Raw genomic sequence first — 23,258 nt, forward strand, 5'->3', positions numbered from 1 at the left:
CTTATCTAGACAAGTTCTGATGTATTCAGCTAAGAAACAGCAAAGTCGCTACATTTCCAGATAAGTCTTAAAATGCTACTTATCCAGCTAAGTCAGATAGCCAGATAAGTAAAAAGGAAACAAACCAAAAAAATCCCACTACTTATCTGGCTATCTGACTTAGCGCATTTTGATAAATGACCCCTAAGGCATTTTCGCATGCATTAAGGGCTTATCGCATGTGAAAAGCCCCATTAACGCATGCGATAGGCCCTTACCACATGTGAAAATGTGTTTAATGCATGCGATAGCACCATATTGTATGGTGTGATGCAAATTTGGAAAATAGGAGTAGCTGTTGTGTGGTAAAAATAGGAGTAGCTGCTGTGTGGTAAGGATTTATTGCCTTTTGTGAAGTCTCCTGCAAGGCCTAGTTTAGATGAATTGAGGCTCCCAGAGCATCAGCCTAGCCCTTGGGAGGGAGGGAGGGAGAGAGAGAGAGAGACTGACTGGCCATAATGTCATCTCCCTAGATAGGTATTTGTATCCCTATGGTAGGCCCACCTAGTAACTCGAGGTGAGGTTTAGGTATTAGTGTAGGGGGTTAGGGGCCACTTTGACATTCAAAGTGAGATGTACAAACAGAACAGTGGTCTCTTGTGAAGATTTGATGACCTTCGGAGTGAGGAAACTCACCCAAAAATGAGATTTGTACAATGTTCTCTCAACCTAGCTTGATGGACTCTCTATCTGGGTAACATCAATCTCTCTCTCCCCCCCCCCCCCCCCCACCAGTGGTTGTATGCAGGAAATACAACAGGTCTGGCACCCTATCGCAAAGTCTGATGATGTTATTGCAATTTGCACTAACTTAGCTCTTCACATAGGTAATTAGCGCAAATTGCAATAAACTGAATATTTTCATAAACCACACCCCTTTTGCTATCGCATGCGATACCGCATTTTGATAAATCTAGGCCTTAGTCTGATATAAGCCTTTTAAGAACCTTCTGGCTAAATAGAAGCACTGGCGCTACATAACCAGATAAATCTGGACTTATCTGGGTAAGTGAAGTATGTATTTGCGTATTTTCTTTACATGCATGCATATATTGCAGGATGCATTTGCGTGCATTTTATAACCTGTGTATATAAACACCGGCAGGTTATTATTTACAGGAGTAGATTTTTGCGTGTCCATATCCTCGCGTATGAGTGTGCACATGCAGCTGTTTGAAAGTTATCCTCCCTGATTTAAAAAAAAAAAAAAATGTAGGATAATCTTGAGCTAAATTGTATGTAATAACATTTTAAACTTAATACCAGATGTAACCGGGAGCCAGTGAAATAATTTTAAAGCAGGAATTTGTGATGATGATGTTTAAGGCACAGTTAAAGGTGGGCTGCTGTATTTTGATTTAACTGAAGCCTGGGTAACTGTCCTGCTAACTGACCAATATTTGAGAGTTACAATAATCCAATCTCATTATTGTCAAAGCATGGACGAGTGTAATCATATCCTCCATACTCTGGAATAAATGCAGATTTTGTGTCCTCCGTAAGTGGAAAAAGGAAACCTTAACCACATTATTAATCTGAGTCCAAAAATTTAGACTTAAAGCATCTGATATGAAGCCAGATTTTGTTTTTCTTTTTTATATGTTGAGCCTTGCAGGGCAAAGTCTGGGTGTTTTTATATTATACATCCAGTTAGAAAGAGCTTGGAGACATTCAACCAAAACAGGTCTCTGACCTGTCTGGACTTGTCAAGCTTGTGCTCATTTAGTTTCAGGAATCAGAGAGGAAGAGAACAGAGGAGACTGGATGGGTTAATTGGCCTTTATCTGTCATCATTTACTATGTTACTGTGTCAAGAGTTGGTTCATCGGTGTCTAGAATTGTTCATCGGGCCTCATGTTTGAAACAAGGAGTATGTGGCCATTAGAATGGGCCTTATGCCTCCGAACCTGAAAGGTTGGTAAATAGTCATCTTACAGCAATAAAAGATGACCTTAGGGCTCCATTTTTAATTTGTCTGCTTCTCTCTACAGTGTAGGAAATCTCCATAATCAAAGTTATGACCAGAAATCAATGCGTCCACTCTGAATGACTGGAATAACAGATATAATATCTTTTTATATTTCTCTGTATCACTGTAGGGCAGTGGCTGTTCCTGTTGAGAGTTTTCAGTTCATTAGTGGCACTAATTAATGATCTTTACTCAGCAAGAAAAAGCTAATGTACAACTACATAGATCTAGTCTAAGTTGGTGAGACATAATGTACATGTGACAGATTAATTAAGACACCGACTGTCTTTCAACACATCGTGTTCTTTCAGAAATATCAAACCATCAAAATGTGTTTGTACATAAGTAGTTATCATCTCCAGATATACGTTAATTTCCAAAACTGCTTGTGCCCTTCTGCAGTTAATTACCTTTTGGATTAAATGTTAATTGAATCTAGACTTAGCAGCTAGCATAGTACCCCTATCACGGTTATGGTTTTATATCTAAGTATTTGCTAAGGCTAATGGGGCTGTCAGTTTTAATTAAAATTATACAGCCGAAATGAAGTGCATCTAGTTGCAGAGGGTGCTGGAATGTTGGGATTCCTGGAGGCACAATTTAAGACCAAGATTTTCAGCTCCAAAAGTGCAGCACATGTAAGCAGAGGATAAACAAGTGCCTTCCTTCTGTGACTTTGCAGTGTTGAATCGGTCACAAGGAAAGGTTCTCAGTGCTGAATTTGTAACATCTCTTCTTTTCTCTCATTCTTATTTAAGGGCCTGAAACCAATGGACCATAATGGCCTTGCTGATCCATATGTCAAATTGCACTTACTCCCAGGAGCCAGTAAGGTGAGTTGTCATTTAATGCTTACTATAGTATCTCTCTTCTTCATCTTCTCAGCTCTACGTATCCATTTGCATATATATAATTCTCTGAATTTTTTAGAATTTTACTAATGTGGCTAAACAGAATTGTTGCACATCATGGTTTCTATAATCACTTTGTTTACAACTCTGAGACTGAAAATGAAACACGTCTAAAGACATCCTAGATGTGGCAGCATCCAGACAGAGGTTTTGATAGCAGTGCACCCAAGCTCCAGCGATTGTGCAGCTGCAGGAGAACCCGCAGAATTAGCTTGTTGCTGCATAATTGACAACTTGCCACATAATCAACATTCCTGAGGTTCTCCACTTCTAAATTCAGTTTTTAGAAGAAAGGGTACAGGTTGCCTGCCTTCAGTCTCAGTTCCCTCTGCTTTTGCTTCAATCCTTCTTCTTGTAAACAGCCTGCAGTCAATGGGTAGGGAGAGTGAGTTTCAGGCTAGAGCAGCTACCAAGATCTGAATATGTTTATGAAAGTCTGTAATTGCTGGTATCACACAGCTGGCAGAGAGGATGCTAATTTCAATTCATAGAAACCTTGATGACTGGCACTACTGCTGATAAGCTTTAAACTAGTGTTAATTCAACCCCTTTTAATATCTATCAGTATGTGCACAATATATGTGTACACATTTTTCAGTGTAATTAACAGAGTGACAAACTCTGATGTTGAGGGCATTTTAGTATATATAAGCTCATATATGCTGAAAGATGTCAAGGACTTTCTCAGGAAAGCATAGAAAGGATGGTTGCATTATTTCTATTCAAAACAAAAGTGACATTTCACAGCTAAAAGTTTGTAACATCTGTCTTAACTTGATAAATTGTTGATCATTATGCTTGGTGCATTTTTTATTTGTATACAATGAAAAAACAAATATAGTTTTTAATAAAAAAAAAAAAAAGTTGACTTTTTTGCATAGAGTTGTCAATCTTTATGCAAAAAAGATACAAATTTGTCACATAGAAAGGCCAATGCAATACCATGCTCTGGCCACAGCACATGGCTCAACACTTGATTGGACGCATGTCCATAACCCCGATGCAAATCGGGAGTTAGTGCATCTAAAACGCGCGTCCAATCGAGCGTGTAGGTAATAGCACTCATCACATGTAAATTCATGTTGATGAGGCTATTACCTTCCCCCCCCCCCTCCCCGATTAAAAAAAAGAAAAGTGCACCTGACATGCACATTTTAACCTGCAAAAATTAACACCAGCCAGGAACGGGTGTTAATTCTTGAGGAGCCGAAAAAAATTACAGGAAAGCAAAAAATACTGCTATTCTGTTCCGTTTTTTGGTTCCTCTGACTTAATATTGTTGCGATATTAAGTTGGAGAAACCGAAATAAGAGAGTTTAAAAAATATATATATTGTGCCGGCAGTCAGGTTAGGAAAAGGAAGGTTGTGCACAGGTTAGGAAAAGGGAACTTATAAAATTGAGCGGCCAGTTTCCTAACCTGATTGTCATCTCTCCTGGGCGCTCGCTGCCGAAGAAGCGCTAGGGGAATTTCCGAGGTGGTGCCAGGGATGCACAGTTTCCCCTAGCGCTCCTTTTTTACCATGGCACCTGATTTAAATATTAAATTGGGCGCCCGGGAGAGGTGGATCGGCGCGAGTTAAGGGAGCGGGGCGCTCAATAATGAGCGTCTGTTTAACGCGTGCTGATATTGCATCGGCCTGCTTGGCTGCAGAATTTTGAAACATTTGCCACAGAACTTGATAACTCTTCCCACCGAATTGTGAAAAATCTGCTGCAGGAAAGGGGGGGGGGAAGGGGGGCTGTGTTTTGATAGTTAATTGAGTACCTTACCGTGGGCAATAAAGTAAATCGTATGGTAATAAAATTCCCGAAACGTCCTGTGTGCTGTGGTGCTGAAAGAACAGCTCCTTCCCTCAAGCATCCAGGGCAGTATCTTGTTGATAAAAGCACGATTTACAGCGGCAAAAGTCTGTCTAATCCAGTTTCTGCACTCGGCCTTTCAAGCAGACACTGACTCCTGATAGACTGAAATCTTTGCACACATATCAAGAAGACAATTGAGCTGATAAAACGGTTTCACTTAAATAATGCATAGACATAGCAGGAATCTGACTCTCTTACTGTTCTGAACTAAAGACTTTGTGCAGTGGATTGTTTAGATAATAAGGCCGAGTTAATTTGAATGAAATCCTAAGTCGTGGGGAGATAGCGTTCCTGTAGTGGGGACGGCTTTGCTTGTCTGCATTTCAAGTTTCATTAAAGCCTAGGAAATCAGCGCGGTTTGTAATCTGGAGCTTTTATCGCCTTTTCATTAAAACTGATGGGGTTTTTTTTTGTGACTGGAATGAGCAGCAGATGGAAATTTCAGACTTTCATATTTTGTGTTGCATCAAGTATTGGGCACTGAACGCTTCAAAGCCACAGACTCAGAATTTCTAACAATTTCCATTCGGAGAGTTGCTCTCATTAAAACTTGCAGGTGCCATTTAGGTCTGATTATCTGTGAGTTTTGTTCTAGAATTTACATTTTAGTTTCTCTTTCAAAGTGTGCCAGAAGCTGCCTGTTTGATATATATATATTTTTTTTTAATGTTTTTGTACCTCTTTGAAGCCTCTCTCTGTTCTGCTACTTTTGTTTTCCTCTTACTTCAGCAGCATGTATTTGCTGTAGTTGGAAAATCTCCTCCTCCCTAAACATTGCCTGGAAGCATCGTCCATTCTAATGGGTTTTTAATGACAGAGAGAAAGGCCCTCTGGAGTCAAGAGATTCCTCCTGTAGCCCCTGCTCCAGATACTTTACAGAACCCTCTCTTGGGTAGGGCCATCCCCGGGGGCGCGGGGGTAAAATGGGAGCCAGGACGCTGTGGAGGACCCTGTGCCATCATAGTAGCCCCACCCCCAGTAGAGCATCATTAGGCCCGCCCCCTCCTCCTATTGCTCCTCTGAGGCAGCTCAGGTTAGGGCTGACAAATTTGCTTCCTGCCGCTTCCCTTGTCCCACTGGAACCTTGCAGGTGAGAGGCCGTGCTGGACCCCTCCATGGCCCGGTCAGCTGGAGGAAGGGACATCCGCCCTGAGCTTCTAGCCTGCGCCTGTTCCCCTTCCTGCACAGGTCAGTGATCTGTCCCACACGGGAGGGAGAGGGGGCCCATGACAGCAGGAATAGGTCAGCAGCTCAGGATCACCGTCCCTCTCACCAGTTGCTGAAACCGTGGCGAGAGACTGGAGCCAGGAGCCTTCTAGCTGGCAGATCAGGGAATGGGATGGGGATAAAGTAGAACTAGGAATGAGATTGTGGGGAGAGAGAGCATGAGATCTGAAGGGTTGAATGGGTACTTGGGAGAGTTGAGACTAAGGGATGGGGGATGGTAGGGGGCGAGAGAAAGGCACGAGGACAGAGAGGAACAAAAGGCATGGTTGTTGCATATAAAAATGTTAAGGGGGCCAGGCACTGGCCGATTCACCCTGGGCTCTACATCCTCCTAGGGTTAGCCTTGTTCCTGGGCATTACCTGTCGCTGTGACTTAATACAGCAGCAGTTTCCTGTGGTCAACATCAACATGGTTCATCTCCCTTCATGACTGCCTCCATATTTGTCCACTTTTATCAGCTAAGAAGCATCACTATCCTGGCCGTGTGCCACGTTGCCATTCCCTGGAAGTGGCCAGTGCTGGCCCCAGCATGCTGCAAGTTATGGGCATCTCAGAGAACACATGCAAAGCCAGATCATGGGCAAATCTGGCCATTTACAACGTTCCCTCCCTCCCAAAACTGCCTCTGTGAATGCTCAGAGGTCCGAGGCAATGTTTTCCGGTTATGTTACCGTTGCAACGGATTTACCCACTATTTCTGTTAATGGGGTTTCGTTAAATATTTCACGGTGCATGCCCAACCTTGGCTTTTTATTCAATTCTCATTTGTCTTGAAAATCCCAGATTAGTGTTTCATTGAAAATTTCTTTTTAGAAATTACATCTAGTGAGATGCTTGAAATACATTTTATCTATGCAAGATTTTCAAACAGTTGTGCAAGCTTTTATAACATCCTTGGATTACTGTAATACTTTCTACATTGGTTTACCCAAAACTCAGTTATGAATTATTCAATTGATTCAAAATGCCGCTGCTGGGTTTATTATTGCCAGCCCCATGTTTGGATTATACAATTCCAGCATTAAAGCACTTGCACTGGCTCCCCTGTACAATTCAGAATAAAGTTTAAAGTGCTTTTATTAGTTTTAAAAGCATTACAAGATCTGCTGTTCCCTTATGCTTCCTGCAGAATCAGGAGCTATTAACTAAAATTTAATTAATACTAACTATTAAAGAATTAAAACTTATTTCTCCGAGGGAGTGGGCTTTTTCAGCAGTAGGTCCTCAATTATGGAACAGTCTGCTATTTAAAACTGAAAATTTCACAAGGGTCTAAAGCCTTAGGTGTTTACTCAAGGCTTTGATTACATTTGTTTGTTTATTTTATGTATTTTGAGTTAGGTTTGCTGTTTGTTTTTATGAGTAATATTTATACTCTGTAACCTGCCTACAGTGGCTAACGCTGGGATTGGAGGGCTAAAAGTAATGGTCAATAAATAAATAAATAGACGTAGGTATGGATGTTTGTAGCTGTGCATACGGTAATTTTCCAAGGGAGTTTAGTGTTAAAACAGTCCTTTACCTGCAGATATGTGCCTAAAATTATGCACATACGACCTATAGGCATACAGTTATGTGTGCATGTGTGTAATTGTGCATATATATGACCTCTGCATGATTATGTACAGATGACTTGCATGCATGTAATTATGCACATATGATCTGTATGCATGTAATTATGCACATATAACTTGTATGACATGTAAGTATGTACATATGACCTGTAGGCGTGTAATTATGCACATATGACCAATATGCTTGCAGTTTTACTTGCATAGTGAGGAGGCATTCTGGGGGAAGGACAGGGTTTGAATTTACACATTACTTTTCAGTTTCCTCAGAAATACTCCCTGCAAGAATTAACAGGTTTAACTTGTACTGGGATATTTGCTGGATTAATTTTCAAAGTGAATTTACACATGAAAGTGAGTTTTGAAAATGTGTGGAATTCGTGCATGTAATAGGCTCTAGAATGAGGGGTCGTAGGATGAGGGTGAAAAAGGATAATCTAAAAAGTATTTCTTTACAAGGTGGTGTGACAAGGACAGTATCTGAATTCAAGACAGCATGGGATAAGTACAGAGGATCTCTGTGGGAGTGGTGTGGATTGTAGAGCTGGGTAATTGTGAATGGGCAGAGTATAAATATCATGGGACAAGCACAGAAGATCTCTGAGGGAGTGGCAGGGATTGTAGAGCTGGATAATTGTGGGTGGGCAAGGTTGATAGCATGGGATAAGTACAGAGGATCTCTGAGGGAGTGGTAGGGGTTGTAAAGTTGAATAGTTGGTGTAGTTGGGCAGAGTAGAAAGCATGGGATAAGTACAGAGGATCTCGGAGAGGGTGGCAGGGATTGTAGAGCTGAATAGTTGTAGATGGGTAGAGTTGATAGCATGGGACAAGCACAGATGATCTCTGAGGGAATGGCAGGGATTTTATAGCTGGGTAATTGTGGATGGGTAGAGTTGATAGCATCGGATAAGTACAGAGGATCTTTGAGGGAGTGGTAGGTATTGTAGAGCTGAGTAGTTGGTGTGAATGGACAGAGTAGATAACATGGGATAAGGACAGAGGATCTCTGAGGGAGTGGTAGGCATTGTAGAGCTGAGTAGTTGGTGTGGATGGGGAGAGTAGATATCATGGGATATGCACAGTAGATAGTAGAGCTGAGTAGTTTTAGATAGGCAGACTGGAAAGACCATATGTTCTTTTTCGGCCATCATGTTTCTATGTTTTAAAATTTATGTGGGCAGCTACAAACGTATTTACAATATACACATACATGTTTGCATGAACCAAACAAAGTATCTGATTTTATGAATAAGCGGTTGACGCATTCCCATGGCAGAGAATTTTGTTCAGCACTTGATATGTCTATGCCACTAGTTCTATAACTTTTACATGAGAGATGATTTAAATAAGTCATAGAAATTCCATCGAGTCAAAATCCTCAGCTCAGTTAAAGGACCAATGACTGTGGCTAAGTTCTTTGAAACTTGTTTTGCTATTCTTTGCCGAAGGGGTGGTAAGATGCTTATGACACCTGATTTGACTGCCACCACATTGCTAGCAACAGACCATTTGAGGATGATAGCAATGAAGGATCCATCTTCAGAGATGTAGTCTAACAAATACCTGACAAACATTTCAATCCACTGCCAACACTAGAGGAGCTGTGGCAAAACATCTAATGAAGATAGGATGCGGAAATTCTTGATTCATCATCTTGACTTGTTTAGCACGGTCATTTCATCTAACTTTATGCAAAACCTAAGATATGTAACTGTGCTTGTATTTGTGCAGGAGGCACAGGAATGTAGCCGCACTGAGACTGTACAGGAGGCAGCAGATATTGTCTGATGACTCCAGAAGGTATGCGTAGTTTGAGGGGAGACAGTTTCCTTGCCAGAGCATCTGAGAGAGGACTGGAGAATGGAGGAGGATACCGCCAGAGACCAGCAATGCTGCTTGGTTAGAAGGCCAGGTCTGGAGCTTGAGCAATAGGGCATGACAGGAAGTGCTGTGCTCCTCTAAGAAGAGCAATCGACTGGCTTAGTCCACCCTTGGTACATCACTGTGGCTACAACCTTCTGAATCCCAGTTTTGCAGGTTTGCTAGAGCCAAAGCAGAGTTATTGTCAAGTCTGCTTTGCAGTCCCATCCTGCTGTGTGTTTTTGTTTGCTTCTCTTGTGGGAGATGCAATAAAGCCTGGTTGCTCACCATTTCACCTGAGAGACATCCCTAGGCTCTGCATCACTCAGTATTCAGTTCGTTTGCTTGCATCATGTCCTCATGTAATTCCTGCTACCATCGAACTATCTAATGTCTTTCTGGAAAGACCAACTGGAGCAAGACTGGATAAGCAGTTTGCCATGTGCCGAGGTTCTGTGAACTTTCGGAGTTGGCCCTGAAGTGGGACTCGTGCCCTGGTTCTCAGGGCACTGCTCTAACCATGAACCACCTCGAAGTGGCCGCTGGCAGAGACATAATGCTGAGCTCGCTGGGGCTTGGCAATTCTTACATTCTTATGCAAAACAAACTGCCCCCGATTCCAAGCAAAGCCTAAAAAAGGTTTTCTGTGATTATGCTTTTATTCCAGAGCGATGTTTTGAAAAGGCAGAAAACAGAGAGTGTTACATGAGATTCGAATCTGGTGATATTTTATTTCTTTACATAAAGACCATGTTACCCAGTCTGCCTGGTTTTCAAGATGCACACAGTGAATATGCATGAGAGAGATTTGCATATTTTTTGCGTCCTGGTATATGCAAATTGATCTCGCATATATTCATTGTGGGGGTCTTGAAAACTCAGCTGACTGGGGGGTGAGCAGGAGAGATTTAGGAAGCCCCTGCAGACCCTACTCAGTCTTCTGTCTTCTCCCTCCCTTGCCCATTACCATCATCCACTTCATCTGAATTCTCTCACTCAGGCCGATACAGTACAGTGTGCTCTGGCGGAGCGCACTGTTAACCCGCGTTTGGACACGCTAACTTTACCCCTTATACAGTAAGGGGTAATAGCATGTCGAAAACGCACGTCCAACCCCCCAAAACTAATAGCGCCCGCAACATGCAAATGCATGTTGATGGCCCTATTAGTTATTCCCAAGTCGCACATTTTACTTTCAGAAATTAGCGCCTTCGACTTAATATCATGGCGGTATTAAGTCGGAGGTCCCAAAGTAAAAAATAATTAAAAATTAAAATCAGCCCGCGGCTCGCGGGTTGAAAACCGGACGCTCAGTTTTGCCGGCGTCCGGTTTCCGAACCCGTGGCTGTCAGCGGGTTTGAGAAGCGACGCCGGCAAAATTGAGCATCGGCTGTCAAACTCGCTGACAGCCGCCGCTCCTGTCAAAAAAGAAGCACTAGGGACGCGCTAGTGTCCCTAGTGCCTCTTTTTACCGCAGGCCCTTATTTGCATGTGGGCCGATACTAAATCGCGTGCACAGGAGAGCGGGCGCTCCTGCGACTTTTACTGTATCGGCCCAACAGTAAAAGTCGCGGGAGAGTGGGCTTGGCTGCACATTTTACTTACTGAATCGCGCGGGAATAACTAATAGGGCCATCAACAAATAACTGAATAAGGGGTAAAGCTAGTGCGTCGAAAACACGCGTCCAAATGTGTACGGTATCGGCCTGAATGTTAGCTACTACCATCTCTGCAGGTACCTGATTTCTGGCATTCTTTACCCTCTCAAAAAAGTACTTATTTCCTCATGGCTCGCTTATTCCAAAGTAATGTTCATTTACTCTTCTTGATACGTGAGCTTTGAGGTCTTTTCTATGCATACATTTGTGTTTGATGTGACAGGAAGTTGGGTGTCATGAGTGTCATGAGTAGAAATACAATTGGTTTGTAGCCTTAAGTATTAATAGTTATTAGACAATAACCTGCCGTTACCTGGGTGTTTACCTTGTAAACCCGGTATCGCTGACTCAGCCAAACAATTCCACCAAAAATATAATGGCATTTAAACACACTAAACCAAACGCTTTTAACATATCTGCAGGAGGAACAGCTGGACAGCAGGGGAAGTTTCTAGCAAACCTTTCTGTGAATTCCAATTAAAGATGCAGAAGCTTTAATGAACACAGAGAGCAATCCATCAGACTAGCAGGCAGTTTGCAGCCCTGATTCAGTAGGAGTAGTTTGTTATCCATTCATAAAAGGAGGAATTCAGCTTTAGGGCACCCCACCCTTTTCCTGTTCGGGATTTCCTCTTGCCCCAGGCCGAAATCTCCGATGCTATGAAAGTACCTGGCCTGGTCAGCAAAGCAAATGACTGCAGCCTGTGAAAGCTGTGTAATTCAGTCACCTTCACACCAGAGTCAAGTGTGCTTTCTGACATTTCTGAAGAACACCTGTGTGGCTGTTTAATTCTCCTTGATCCTCCGAAGGTACAAGAATTCTCCTTAAAGAGGACTGGTCGTGTTCAGACTTTGTGTGAGAATCTAATCCGTGGCCATTACAAAATATACAAATGTTAAGAACATAAGATATGCCAGTCTACACTGGACTGAAGTATTCTGGGAAGTTGCAGAATATAAGATGTAATAAATAAATACTGGGTCAGACCAAGGCCCATCGAGCCCAGCATCCTGTCTCCGACAGTGCCAGTCTGCTTCACAAGTACCCGGCAGATCCCAAAACATAGATCTTGGTACTCATTTCCAGGGATAGCAAGGGCTTTTCTAAGTCTATTCTGTTTATTTAAAATTTCTTATATTCTGCTATTTCCGGTTACATTTTCAGAGCGGATCACAGAATGTGCGTGTGCATAAAATCAAACATGCAGACACCTAAACATACAAACTTCACAGTGAGCATAAAACAAATAATGGATCTCTTTAAATACAGTTATAAAATAATCTAGTAAAACACTATTTAAATGCTTCAATAAAATAGTGAGCTTTTACCATTTACCTAGTTGATAATGTTTTATAAAGTTTTCTTCCAGAAACCTTTGCCCAAACCTCTTGTAAACTCCGCTAGCTCTCGTTGCCTTGGCCGCGTTCTCTAGCGGCGGATTCCACAGCTCAATAGTGCTCTAAGTGACAAAGTCCTTTCTATGATTTGCTTTAAATCTGCTGGTTGTTAGTTTCATGGAGGATCCCCCTCCTTTTAGTATTTAAGAGTCAATAACCATCCTTTTCTTTATAAACTTCTGTCCTGTGCCTTTTCCAAGCTGAAGAGCCCTAGTCTGCGTAGCTTCATCATAGGAGAGCAGTTCCATCCCCTTTATCAGTTTTGTTGCCCTTCTCTGCCCCTTTTGTAGTTCTGCGTTGTCTTTTTTATGAGATGGGGACAACCAGATCTGCACACAGTACTCAAGGTGCAGTCGCCCCATGGATCGATACAGAGGCAGTCTGATATTTTTTTGATTTATTCTCCATTCTTTTTCTGATCATTCATAACATTCTCTTGTCACACACCGAGCCGAGGATTTCAATGCATTGTCCATAAGGACTCCAATGTCCTTTTCCTGGGTGGTGATTCCCAGTACAGAACCCAGCATTGTGTACCTGTAGTGGGGATTATTTTTCCCTCTGTGCATCACTTTGCACTTTTCCCCACATTACATTTCATCTGCCATTCAGTTGCCCGGTCTCACAGAGACCCTCTGCAGTGCCTTGCAATCTGCTGCTGTTTTAACAACTTTTAATAATTTTGTGTCATCTGCAGATCTGATCACCTCACTCGTTTCCCCTTTTTGACTCTGGGAGCCGTAATGCCTCTCGGGCTCCTTTCAGCATCCATATCCCCCCCTTTCCATCCTGAAATAATTGCACGTTACACATTACTGTTGGGTGAATTGGCCGCAGCTTTTATTAACATAAGTTAATATGAACTCAGTATTATGACAGAACCCCCACCTGGGCCAATCTTATGATCTTTACCACTCCCGGGACCCCCCCCCCCCCCATTTTTGTCACCCACCGCGATTCCAGCAAGGGGACATCGCTTCCGGGCCCCCCCCCCCCGCTGCGTTTATTAGCAAGGGGGCCCTGATTACCTCACTTCCGGCCCCCCCACCGCGTTTATTAGCAAGGGGGCCCTGATTACCTCACTTCCGGCCCCCCCGCCGCGTTTATTAGCAAGGGGGCCCTGATTACCTCACTTCCGGCCCCCCCGCCGCGTTTATTAGCAAGGGGGCCCTGATTACCTCACTTCCGGCCCCCCCGCCGCGTTTATTAGCAAGGGGCCCTGCCTCCAGGCGTGGTCCCCACCTCTTTTACCGCCCGGCTTAGTCAGCTCCGCGGCTGACCTATGTCTATTAGCTCTCTATTGGCCCGGGTACCCGCCCCCAAGCTGCGACATTGCATACTAGCATATAGGCTGTTGTCCTAACGCTGATCCATGGCACCTTTAATCCCTTCCCTGGGGTGGGTGGGTGGGATGCTGTGCCCTGGGGATCATGAAAGAGGCAGGCTGCGCTGCATCTTAAATTCGCGGGCCGACGTCATCAGGGTTGGCAGCTGTACCTGACGACGCCGGCCCATAGGAATGCACCCCCCCCCCCCTCCCGAGATCCGACGCTGCTGATGTCGTCAGACCGCGCCGGCGCGCCCCGATGACGCCGCGCTCCGAGGCGAATTTGCCTGCGCCCCTCCGGCTGCGCATTCCTCCCGACTTCGGCCCACAGCCCCAGGTAAGCCGTGGGCCCTTTGCATGCTCTTGGGCCCACCTGTTCCAGATCATCTGTGAATATGTTAAACAGCACAGGGCCCAGTACCGATCCCTGGGGCACTCTGTATATCTTTCACCATTTGGAAAACTGAGCTTGTAGTCCTATCCTCGGTTTCATTATCAGTTCACAACATGACATCGCCACAACAGGACATCGCCACCTGTTAATTTCCTGAGGAGCCTCTCATGAGGGACTCTGTGTCACCAAAAGCATGTTAATAACGTTTTTCCTTCCCTTATGGTTAAAAGTTGTGCACAATCCCACGTGTGTGCATGGTTGTAGCTGCCTTATAGTGAGCACAGCTTTTGCTCACTTGCAGGACTCAGAAAGCATAAACAAAATTTCCAAGAAGGTATCAAAAGTATAGAAACTTGCAATACGTTTGACAAACCAGTCAAGCTTAGACTCCAGCCCCATCTCTGTTCCCCCCCCCCATTCTGTAGTCCATCGTCTTTCATTCTGTCTCAGGATCCAATCTTCAGAAGGAAACTTCCTTGCCAAGCGTCTCCAGTCAGAGGTTTCTGCGCAGAGCATCGGAAGCACTGCCCACCTCCCTGCATCCAGCAACGTAGAAAGCGCGGAGCTGGGAGCTGGCGTGGGAGGAGAAGGGGCACAGATAAGAGCGACCTGCTGGACGAACGGAGTTCACGAGGAAGGGAGTAGGGAGAGAGGAGAGGAGATTAGGTGATGAGGAGCTGCAGAGCAGACGCATTTGTAGGTGAGTAAGAGAAGCTGGTGTCCATTTACAGATATTATGGGGGTAATTTTCAAAGGAGTTACGCGCATAAATGTAACTACTATTGTAGCAATTTTCAAAAGTCATTTACTCATGTAAAGTGCACTTATGCGAATAAATCCTATGGACGATTCAATGGCATATATTGAGGCAATTTTCAAAAGCCCACTTACTCGAGTAAAGTGCATTTACATGCGTAAAACCCAGATTTACGCATGTAAATGCTTTTTAAAATCCGCCCCAGTATGTGCAGGTGGCTGCCCAGTGCACTGGGATTTTTGAGTGAATTGGCGTGTCGTCCACAGATACACAACATAGTCTTCATTAGCTTCTGGGCCATGTGCTCTGTTTACCATGACTCTTTGCAAAAATTAAAAAAAAAAAAAGTAACTAAAACAAAAGTGACAGCACAGCGCGATCTCATCGAAGCTCCTTATGGTGAGAAATGCTGGCAGAAAGGGGACTTTCCCCACACTACCCCCAAGTCCACTGAAGACTGCTGCCCCTTGGGCCTGCTCCCACAAGGTTGAATTAAAGGGACTCTTCCGCCCTCTCCACAGCCATGTGCCGTTCTCCTGGTCGGCGATAAAGAGTGCCGCCGTCCTGCTCATCGTTGCTAGAGAAGACAGGACCTCAGTGGGATCGATTCATCATCATTGCCGTTGAGAAGGATGATGCGAGATGCTGTCGCCTCCTCTGGATCGATTTGCACACTGTAACATTTAAACTTGCTTCTTGCTGGAAAGCATTGGCGCTGCCGGATGAAAAATGAGGCCGCCGGTGACATGTGAAGCAGTTAGAAGGCTGCTGAATTCTCTCGCCTCTTATCGTTTGGAAACGTTCATTTTGCTCCTTTTTGGGGTTGGAAGGTTTTGTTTAATATTTCGGATGCCTACAGCAATGTGACTGGGAAGGATTGCTCAGAGAGTAAAAAGTAAGACATTGAGGAGATCCTGACATAATCTTTTTTTTTTTTGTAAGGCTCAGACTAACCCTTCCACTAGTCTCCAGCGTTAAACCTTTACAAAACAGCGGGGTACAGCACCGCAACTCAAATCCAAGGAGACAGCAGACAGCTAAGGAAAGGCTTATCTTCGCGATGTTGAAAGTCATGCAGATTTCTCAACAGTTTACTCTTGGGGGAATTCTGCACAAAAAAATGTAAAATTCTGCACCCAAAAACTAAACATTCAGCAAAATTTTGCATACTTTATATTGGTCAAAATAACACAATACACATGACTGTCTTTAATTAATTAATTAAAAATGTAATACAGAAAATTTGTACTTAAAGATGCAGAGTTTTAAATATTTTGAGCAGAATTTCCCTAAAGTTCACTGTAAGAGAGTCTCTTCCACCCTCTCTCCCTATTCCCCTAGCCAGTCTTTCATTTTGCCCTCTCTGGCCCCCAACTCCTCCACCTTCCACCATCTCTCCCCTCCCCTCTAGGTTCAATCCTTTCCACTTTGTCTCCACTCCCAGAGTTTGACCTCTCTCTCAGTACTGCCCCTCATTACAGGTTCCATCTGTCCCTCTCTCTCTCACACAAATACTCACACACACAGGCGTGCTCTCTCTAGTGCACATAGCCATCCCCTCATACAGGCTCCCTCTCTCTCTCTCGCGCACACATATCCCCTCATACAGGCTCTCCCTCTCTCTCTCTCATGTGCGCACACACACACCCTCATACAGACTCCCCCCCTCTCTCTCTCACTCATACACCCTCATACAGGCTCTCTCTCTCTCTTGCACATATACCCATACAGATTCCCTTTCTTTTCAGCATATACCCTCACACAAGCTACCTATGTCTCTCTCTCTCACACACCCCTGCATACTGGCTCCCTCTCTCACTCACTCCCCCCACATATAGGTTCCCTATCTCACACACACATACACATCCCTTCACACAGGCTCTCTTTCTTACCATATACCCTCACACAGGCTCCCTCTCTCACAAACAAGCACCCTCACATACACACAATCCCTTTTTCACACACACCAACTCCCAAGCTCTCACACATATACACACTCCTTTAGAATCTACTTACATAGGCTTCCCTTTGGTGGCACCCACACCCATGCAACCTCACACATGCTCTTTCTCACCCCTCAGGCCCGCAGTCTTTCATACATACACACACACACACACAGACACACATAGAATCACTCTTACTGGGCCTGCTCCATCTTTGCCGTGAGCAGGATGGCTTCCACTCACGGCATGCTGGGTCCTGCTCCTTCACCGCGAGTGGGAAGGCCTCCATTCGTGGCATGCAGGGGCCCGTTCCATCTTTGCTGCAAACAGAGGCTGTCTCGCTTGCAGTGAAAATAAAGCAGGCCCAGGCCGTCCCGCTCATGGCATGCTGGGTCCTATCAAATTCTACAGATTCTGAGTAGCTGCGCAGCAGGGGAATTCTGCGTGAATTCTGTGCTCAGCAGTAGTGCAGAATTCCCACAGGACTGACAGCTACTGTTTGATGCAACAAGCGGAATCAATAACAGCCGTTAAGAAAAGTGCATGACTTTCAACCATGCTTAATACCCTGAAGAGAACTTAATGTCACCACAGTGCTGGAGAGCCTTTCTCCTCTAGGACACCGATTCAAACCACAGCTCAGGTGGCTTATGTGAAAATTCTCAGCCCAGTTTCAGGGGCCATAGCAGAAGCATTCATACTGCAGCTGGGTCAGATTCCTCTGAATTTGTGAATTCTGCTAAGAACCTCGTCACTGAATTGATGAGATAGAGAGACCACAGGAATTGTGATGCATTTTTTCAGGAGGTAGTCTGTGACTTTCTGCATTTCCCAGTGAACCGGTTTCCTGGTCAGTGATGGCACCCTGATTGATATTCTCAGCAGAGAAGTCAAATGTTGAATGGGCACAGACTTGTCATCTTCCACTCTCAGGTAGGTAACTGGGTGACTGCTTGGCATAAGCCTGAGTATTTTTGGCCCACTCTGAATTTTCATCTACAGTCCTAGTGCATTTGGGTAGCTTTACAACTGCTCAAGGGATTTGCTATAAAGTGTACATGAGGCTTTCTCACTGTTCTGTGGCAGAAGCACAGGGTTGAGTCACATTGACAGCACAAAGTATGGGAGAAGCTGGTACCCCCATTTCTCAGGTTTTATCTGGTTTCAGGTAAATGGAGCACCTGCATTAATATCGTCATTTCTACTCTTTCTAGCATCCCAAAAGCGTTTAGTCGGTATAGGCATAGTGCCACAACACAGACTCCAGAGCCTGTTACAATATGTAGAATCAAGTGTTAGAGAATCAGAAGGTAAATTTAATGTACATAGGATCAAGGATCCCTTCTGTGATTGTGTCTATGTGTCTCTGTCAATATGCACACACACAATCATCAACGGGATCCTTGATTAACTGAATTGTGTGGCCATAGAGTGGATGTTGCATTATCATGAGGTCACAAAATAGACTAATGTACTAGAAAGCTCATCAGACTCGCCTATATTTGAAGCTTCATTGTCGTGAAAGGTCAAGGGTTGACCTTGCAGTCGCAGATGGCATCAGTGGCGAGTATTGCTTTTTATTATTTATTTATTCCAAAACTTTATATTCCACCTGCATTGACCGTCATACTAGGTGGTTTACAAAGCAAAAATAAAACACGTCTCCATCTGCCTACGGTTAGGCAAATCAGGCCTTTTTGATTCCGGAGGAGCTGACAAAGGTTGTTCAAGCATTGGCTGTTAGTCGATTGGGTTGTCGTAGTGTGGTTATTTATAGGATTACCTAAGAAACAGCTGCAACTTTTTCAGCCTGTCCGCCATGTATCAGCCCGATTCGTGGGAGGATTAAAAGCTAGGGAGCCCAGTGCCCCTGTTGCAGGAGTTACCTGTCGCAGACCCTATTAGGTTCGGCATACGTACATTGGAGTTGAAATGTTCGAAGAACATGGCTCTAGCCCATCTTTCTGATAGAACGTTGACGTATGTATTTGCAAGGATACTGCGGTCCTCGCAGCAGGCCTGGCTGTGTGTTCCAGAGGCGCGTGAAGGGTGCCGTCAACGATCAAGGAGCAGAATGTTATCTGTGCTGGGGCTGAAATTTTGGAGTAGTCTCCCTGTGGAGTTAAGGTTAATACTGTAAAAGGATATTATTTTAGAGGAAAATAATTGCAGGTCTGGCTGTTTCTGCTGTTTTCGGTTGAAGGTGGGTAAGGAGAGAATTGATGTCATGGCCTGGACTTATGCATACGGGCATGGAGGTGTTAGGTTTGGAGGGGACTGTGGGACAGGACTTGAGTTAGTTCTGTATTGGAATCTGTATTGTTTTTCTGCTTGATTGTATGGTTTTATGTTTGGCATCGCTTCGGAGTGATTTTGAGGGCATATGATTTTTAAATTGAGATAAATGAATAAATGTAACTGGGAATATTGTCAGGATGAGTCACACAGATACAATTATGTTTATCCCTAGAAAGCAAAAATAATAGAGGCCTCTGAGTGTTTTTATAAATGCCTTTTTTTTCTTTAACAAGTGCTGGTAGGAGGAGACCCTGAGTTTGAGGTAAGAGTACCCCGATGAGACCCACAACAAATGACAATGAAAGAGCAGAAAAGCATTGCTGAGAATATCATTTTTTTCAATGTTGGTTTTTTTTTTCAGTTGGATTTGCTGAGTGGAGAAAAAACAAAATCACCCCCACCCTAGATGTTTGCAAATTGAATTTCATTGAGCCGTGACCACAAACTGTTACTGACCAAGGAAAGAGTATTTTAATAGCAAGGAAAACATTAAATAATTATATTCAAACATCACAGTTCAGTGGTGGGAGATTTCCCACCATTGCATCCTGTGCTTGTGCCAGCAACGTTTCAGGTGCTGTTGTGTGTTAATTGCTCCTGGTGCTGGCTACTTGATGGCTTCTGGCTACGCAGAGCACTCCCCCAACCCATGTGTGGGAATGTTTCTGAATCTTGTCCTCCGAGCCTCTCAGCTTTTACTGGCATCTGCATTTTGACTCTACACTGGCAGCGTTTTCCTGAAATCTGGTGCAGAGATGCACAGTTCTAGGCCTTAAGGGCCACAGTCAGGTCTGGTTTGGGGATTCATCCAAGCAAGTAACTTTGCTGCATGGAAATGTGATTAAAGATGCTTTAGAGTGCAGACATCAGCAGTCAATATTCAGATGGTTTGTCTGGCTAAGCTTGGGACGTAGATGCACAAACTGCGGGTTTAACATTTTTTGCTGCTCTGAACGCCTCCACTTTATTCTCTGGCTAACTGTTTAACCTGATAAAGGATAGTTGGAGGCATTCTGGGGATGTTCCAGTGTGCTCCATCATTCAGAGGTAGCCAGATAAATAATCTGGCTAATTCTGGTTATGCTGGTCAGCAGTGTTAAAGTTAGCTGGATTCGTTTTTATCTGGCTAACTGGGACTTTTTCCAACTATATTTGACGGAGTATCTAACCAGCAGTGCTCCACTGAAAATCTGCAACAATTTATTAGGTTAACTTTTAGTTGGGTAAATTGTCTGCTCGCTGCCGAAAATCAGCCTTCCATTTTTTTTAACAATGAAATTTAGAACAGTGTTTTCCTGGGGACTTTCCCCAGCCAGATTCCTTGGACAGGAATGCCACATTGCCCGGGGATATCGATTGACATCCTTTCCCCTTTCTTTTAGGCAAATAAACTAAGAACAAAAACCTTGCGGAACACTCTGAATCCCACCTGGAATGAGACCCTGACGTACTACGGGATCACCGACGAGGACATGATTCGTAAAACCCTCCGGTAAGTGGAATCCTGGCGTCCTGACTGGGGAGGGCTTCATATGCTGTGTACCTGGGTTAGGCATGTCATTTATTTATAGCAGGTTCAACGCAGAATACAGACTCAAATATTTCCCGGCATTCGAGATTAACACAGGTGATTTTTGGCAGTGTAGCAGGTGCACCTAGAATCCCTTCCAGGCTGTTCGTACCGTACCGAGTCTTAATCTGTTCAGATGTATTAGAGCAGTGATCCCCCAAACCTTTCCTCGGGTGGGTCCCCCCCACCCCTATCAGGCAGTGAGGATATCTATCATGAATATGCATGCAGTCAAGGAATATGCAAATATCTCTTGCATATTCATGCTGGATATCCTGAAACCCCCGACTGGCTGGGGACAGGGCTGGTAACTGAGGCACGTTAGGCGAAAGCAGACACTCGGCGTCCCCCAGGACAGGTCTTTGCTGGACATATTCAGTAGCCTGATGTCGAGCCCCCATTTCCTTAGCTGCATACACTGAAAAAAACGGATAAATAATATGAATAGGCATTCATCCCTCCTGTTTATTAATAGTATAATAAGCCTGATGTTTATCACTTGATGACAAAGCTGCTGGAGTGTAGAAAAAGCAGCGCACATCATTAAACTCTCTGCATTTTCTTGTTACCAGTTTAATTACTCAGAATCCGGTAACTACAATATCTTCTTCTGGGGCGTCAGGGCTGGTGGGAGGTTCCCTTCTGCGGGGGCAGTCTGAGGTGCTGCAAGCTTTTGTGTCGGAGATGCAGCAGGGAATGCAGACTCGGCTCTGACTGGACTGCTCCTTGCCCTGTTTAGTCTTTGTGTTCGCCCGTCAGCGTGATGAGCAACCTTTCAAATACGGCATAAAAAAAAGCATGCATTAAAAAAAACAGGCGAAAAATAAGAAAGCCCCCAACCCGCTCATTTCAACTGGGTTTTTAAATTAAGTAAACTTCTAGTAGAGTTCTGCTCTGACTTTTGTTAGTCTCTCTCTCTCTCTCTCCTTCATTGTCTCTCCTTCCCTCCTTCCTTTCTTTCTTTTCCTCCCTGGCCTTCTCCTGCCTCTTTCCTGAAACGTCTCTGTTGCCCCCTGTCCCTCCCCTCTTTCCAGCAGATCAAGGCAGGCAGCGCCCTGCATGGGCTTAGCACAGGCATCCATCACCGTGGCTGTGCCAGCCGGGTTTGATTTAGAGGCTGCCCGGATTCTAATAGCCTCGTTATACCAACATAAGCCGCATCCGTCTCCAGCTCGGGCTCTGCTGTACAGGGTTTTTTTTTTTTTTCCAGGCATTCGTGTTTTTTTTTTCATAATAGTCGGAAGTATTTACACTTTTTTTGGGGGTGGGAGGATGGGGAGGGTGTGAGGTTTGGATTTTTGGGACTGTTTATGGACATCTTATTCTTTGTTTTATAATTTCTTTTTATTTTTTACCAATTTGTTAGTTGTTGAAATTTTCAATCAAATCCAAAGAAAGTATAAATAATTTCAGGGAAAAAACTAAGAAGAAAGGCTAACAGTAAATGGACAGCCACTTGCCAGCAAAGTGAGATTCTAGTCCATCAGAAATGGAAGACGTCCTCTGAGGAAGGACCTTGTTTATTTCACTTGCCTGTTGTAAATTGATGATTTTGTAAATTGATGATTTTGTAAGTGCTCATTGAAAGTGAGGGGCAGAATGGGCACTGTCCAGAGCTACCAACTCTCCCCTTTCTGACTACCCCGGCACTGTATCAGGTCCTTTCTCCCCCACACTAGTGACTTCCAGAAGAACGACATGCCCGCACCTTTCTCCCCTCACTCCTCCCACGTACAGGCTTCCAGCTGATAGCGTGCATTCCTTTAGGCTTCCCTTTCTCTTGGGAAATATTCTCATCTTCCAGTACAGAGCAGCTTGGGCCTGGCCACTCCATGCTGACTTGCTCTTTTATGCAAAAATATTGCACTGCACAGTCATAGTGCAAAATCAAGTACCACAGGCTAGAAATGTCTTGCAGTCAGCTACTGGTTCCTATCATGGCAAGATAAAGTGAGCAGGAGAGCCTATATAGTCAACCCTGTTGAAATACATGGTGGGCTAGATATTAAAAGCCTAGCCGGCTAAGTAACTGAATATCCCCGTACAAAGCGCTACTTAACCAGATAAGTGCACATCTAGCTTAGCTGGTTAACTTATCTGTCTAAGACTTAATATTGCTACTTAGCCTGATCCGCCCAGTGCCTGCCCACAAATTAGCTGGCTAGCCAGAGAGCTGGAAAAGTGACTTATCCAGCTATCTAGCGGCCGCTAAATGTAACCAGATATTCAGTGGCTGCTAGATAGCCGGATAAGTCCTACTTATTGGCTATCTGGCCTTTGAATATTGGGCTCACTATATTAACCATTATACTTTTAATCTCTTATATTGGAAGGGCCTAGAGAGCCTTGCTGAAGGGTCTTCACAGACTTAACCAGAGAAGCATGGACTTCACTGGAGCTCAGATTCAGAGCATACGCTTGGGAACTGCACATGCAGGAGTCCCCAGCAAAACCTGCAGTGTGTAAGCCA

At 44.2% G+C, this 23,258-nt stretch overlaps 1 protein-coding gene across 1 annotated transcript in view; it reads left to right on the top strand.

Moving 5' to 3' along the window:
* The window catches only part of DOC2B (double C2 domain beta), a 257,590-nt gene that overhangs the window by 98,699 nt on the left and 135,633 nt on the right, over positions 1-23,258 (top strand). The window contains exons 3-4 of the mRNA XM_029611454.1: positions 2,767-2,841; positions 20,601-20,710. Coding sequence (XP_029467314.1) covers positions 2,767-2,841; positions 20,601-20,710 — 185 coding nt within the window. The remainder of the gene's footprint in view (positions 1-2,766; positions 2,842-20,600; positions 20,711-23,258) is intronic.

This window comes from Rhinatrema bivittatum, chromosome 8, assembly GCF_901001135.1.
Source record: "Rhinatrema bivittatum chromosome 8, aRhiBiv1.1, whole genome shotgun sequence".
Lineage (NCBI taxonomy): Eukaryota > Metazoa > Chordata > Amphibia > Gymnophiona > Rhinatrematidae > Rhinatrema > Rhinatrema bivittatum.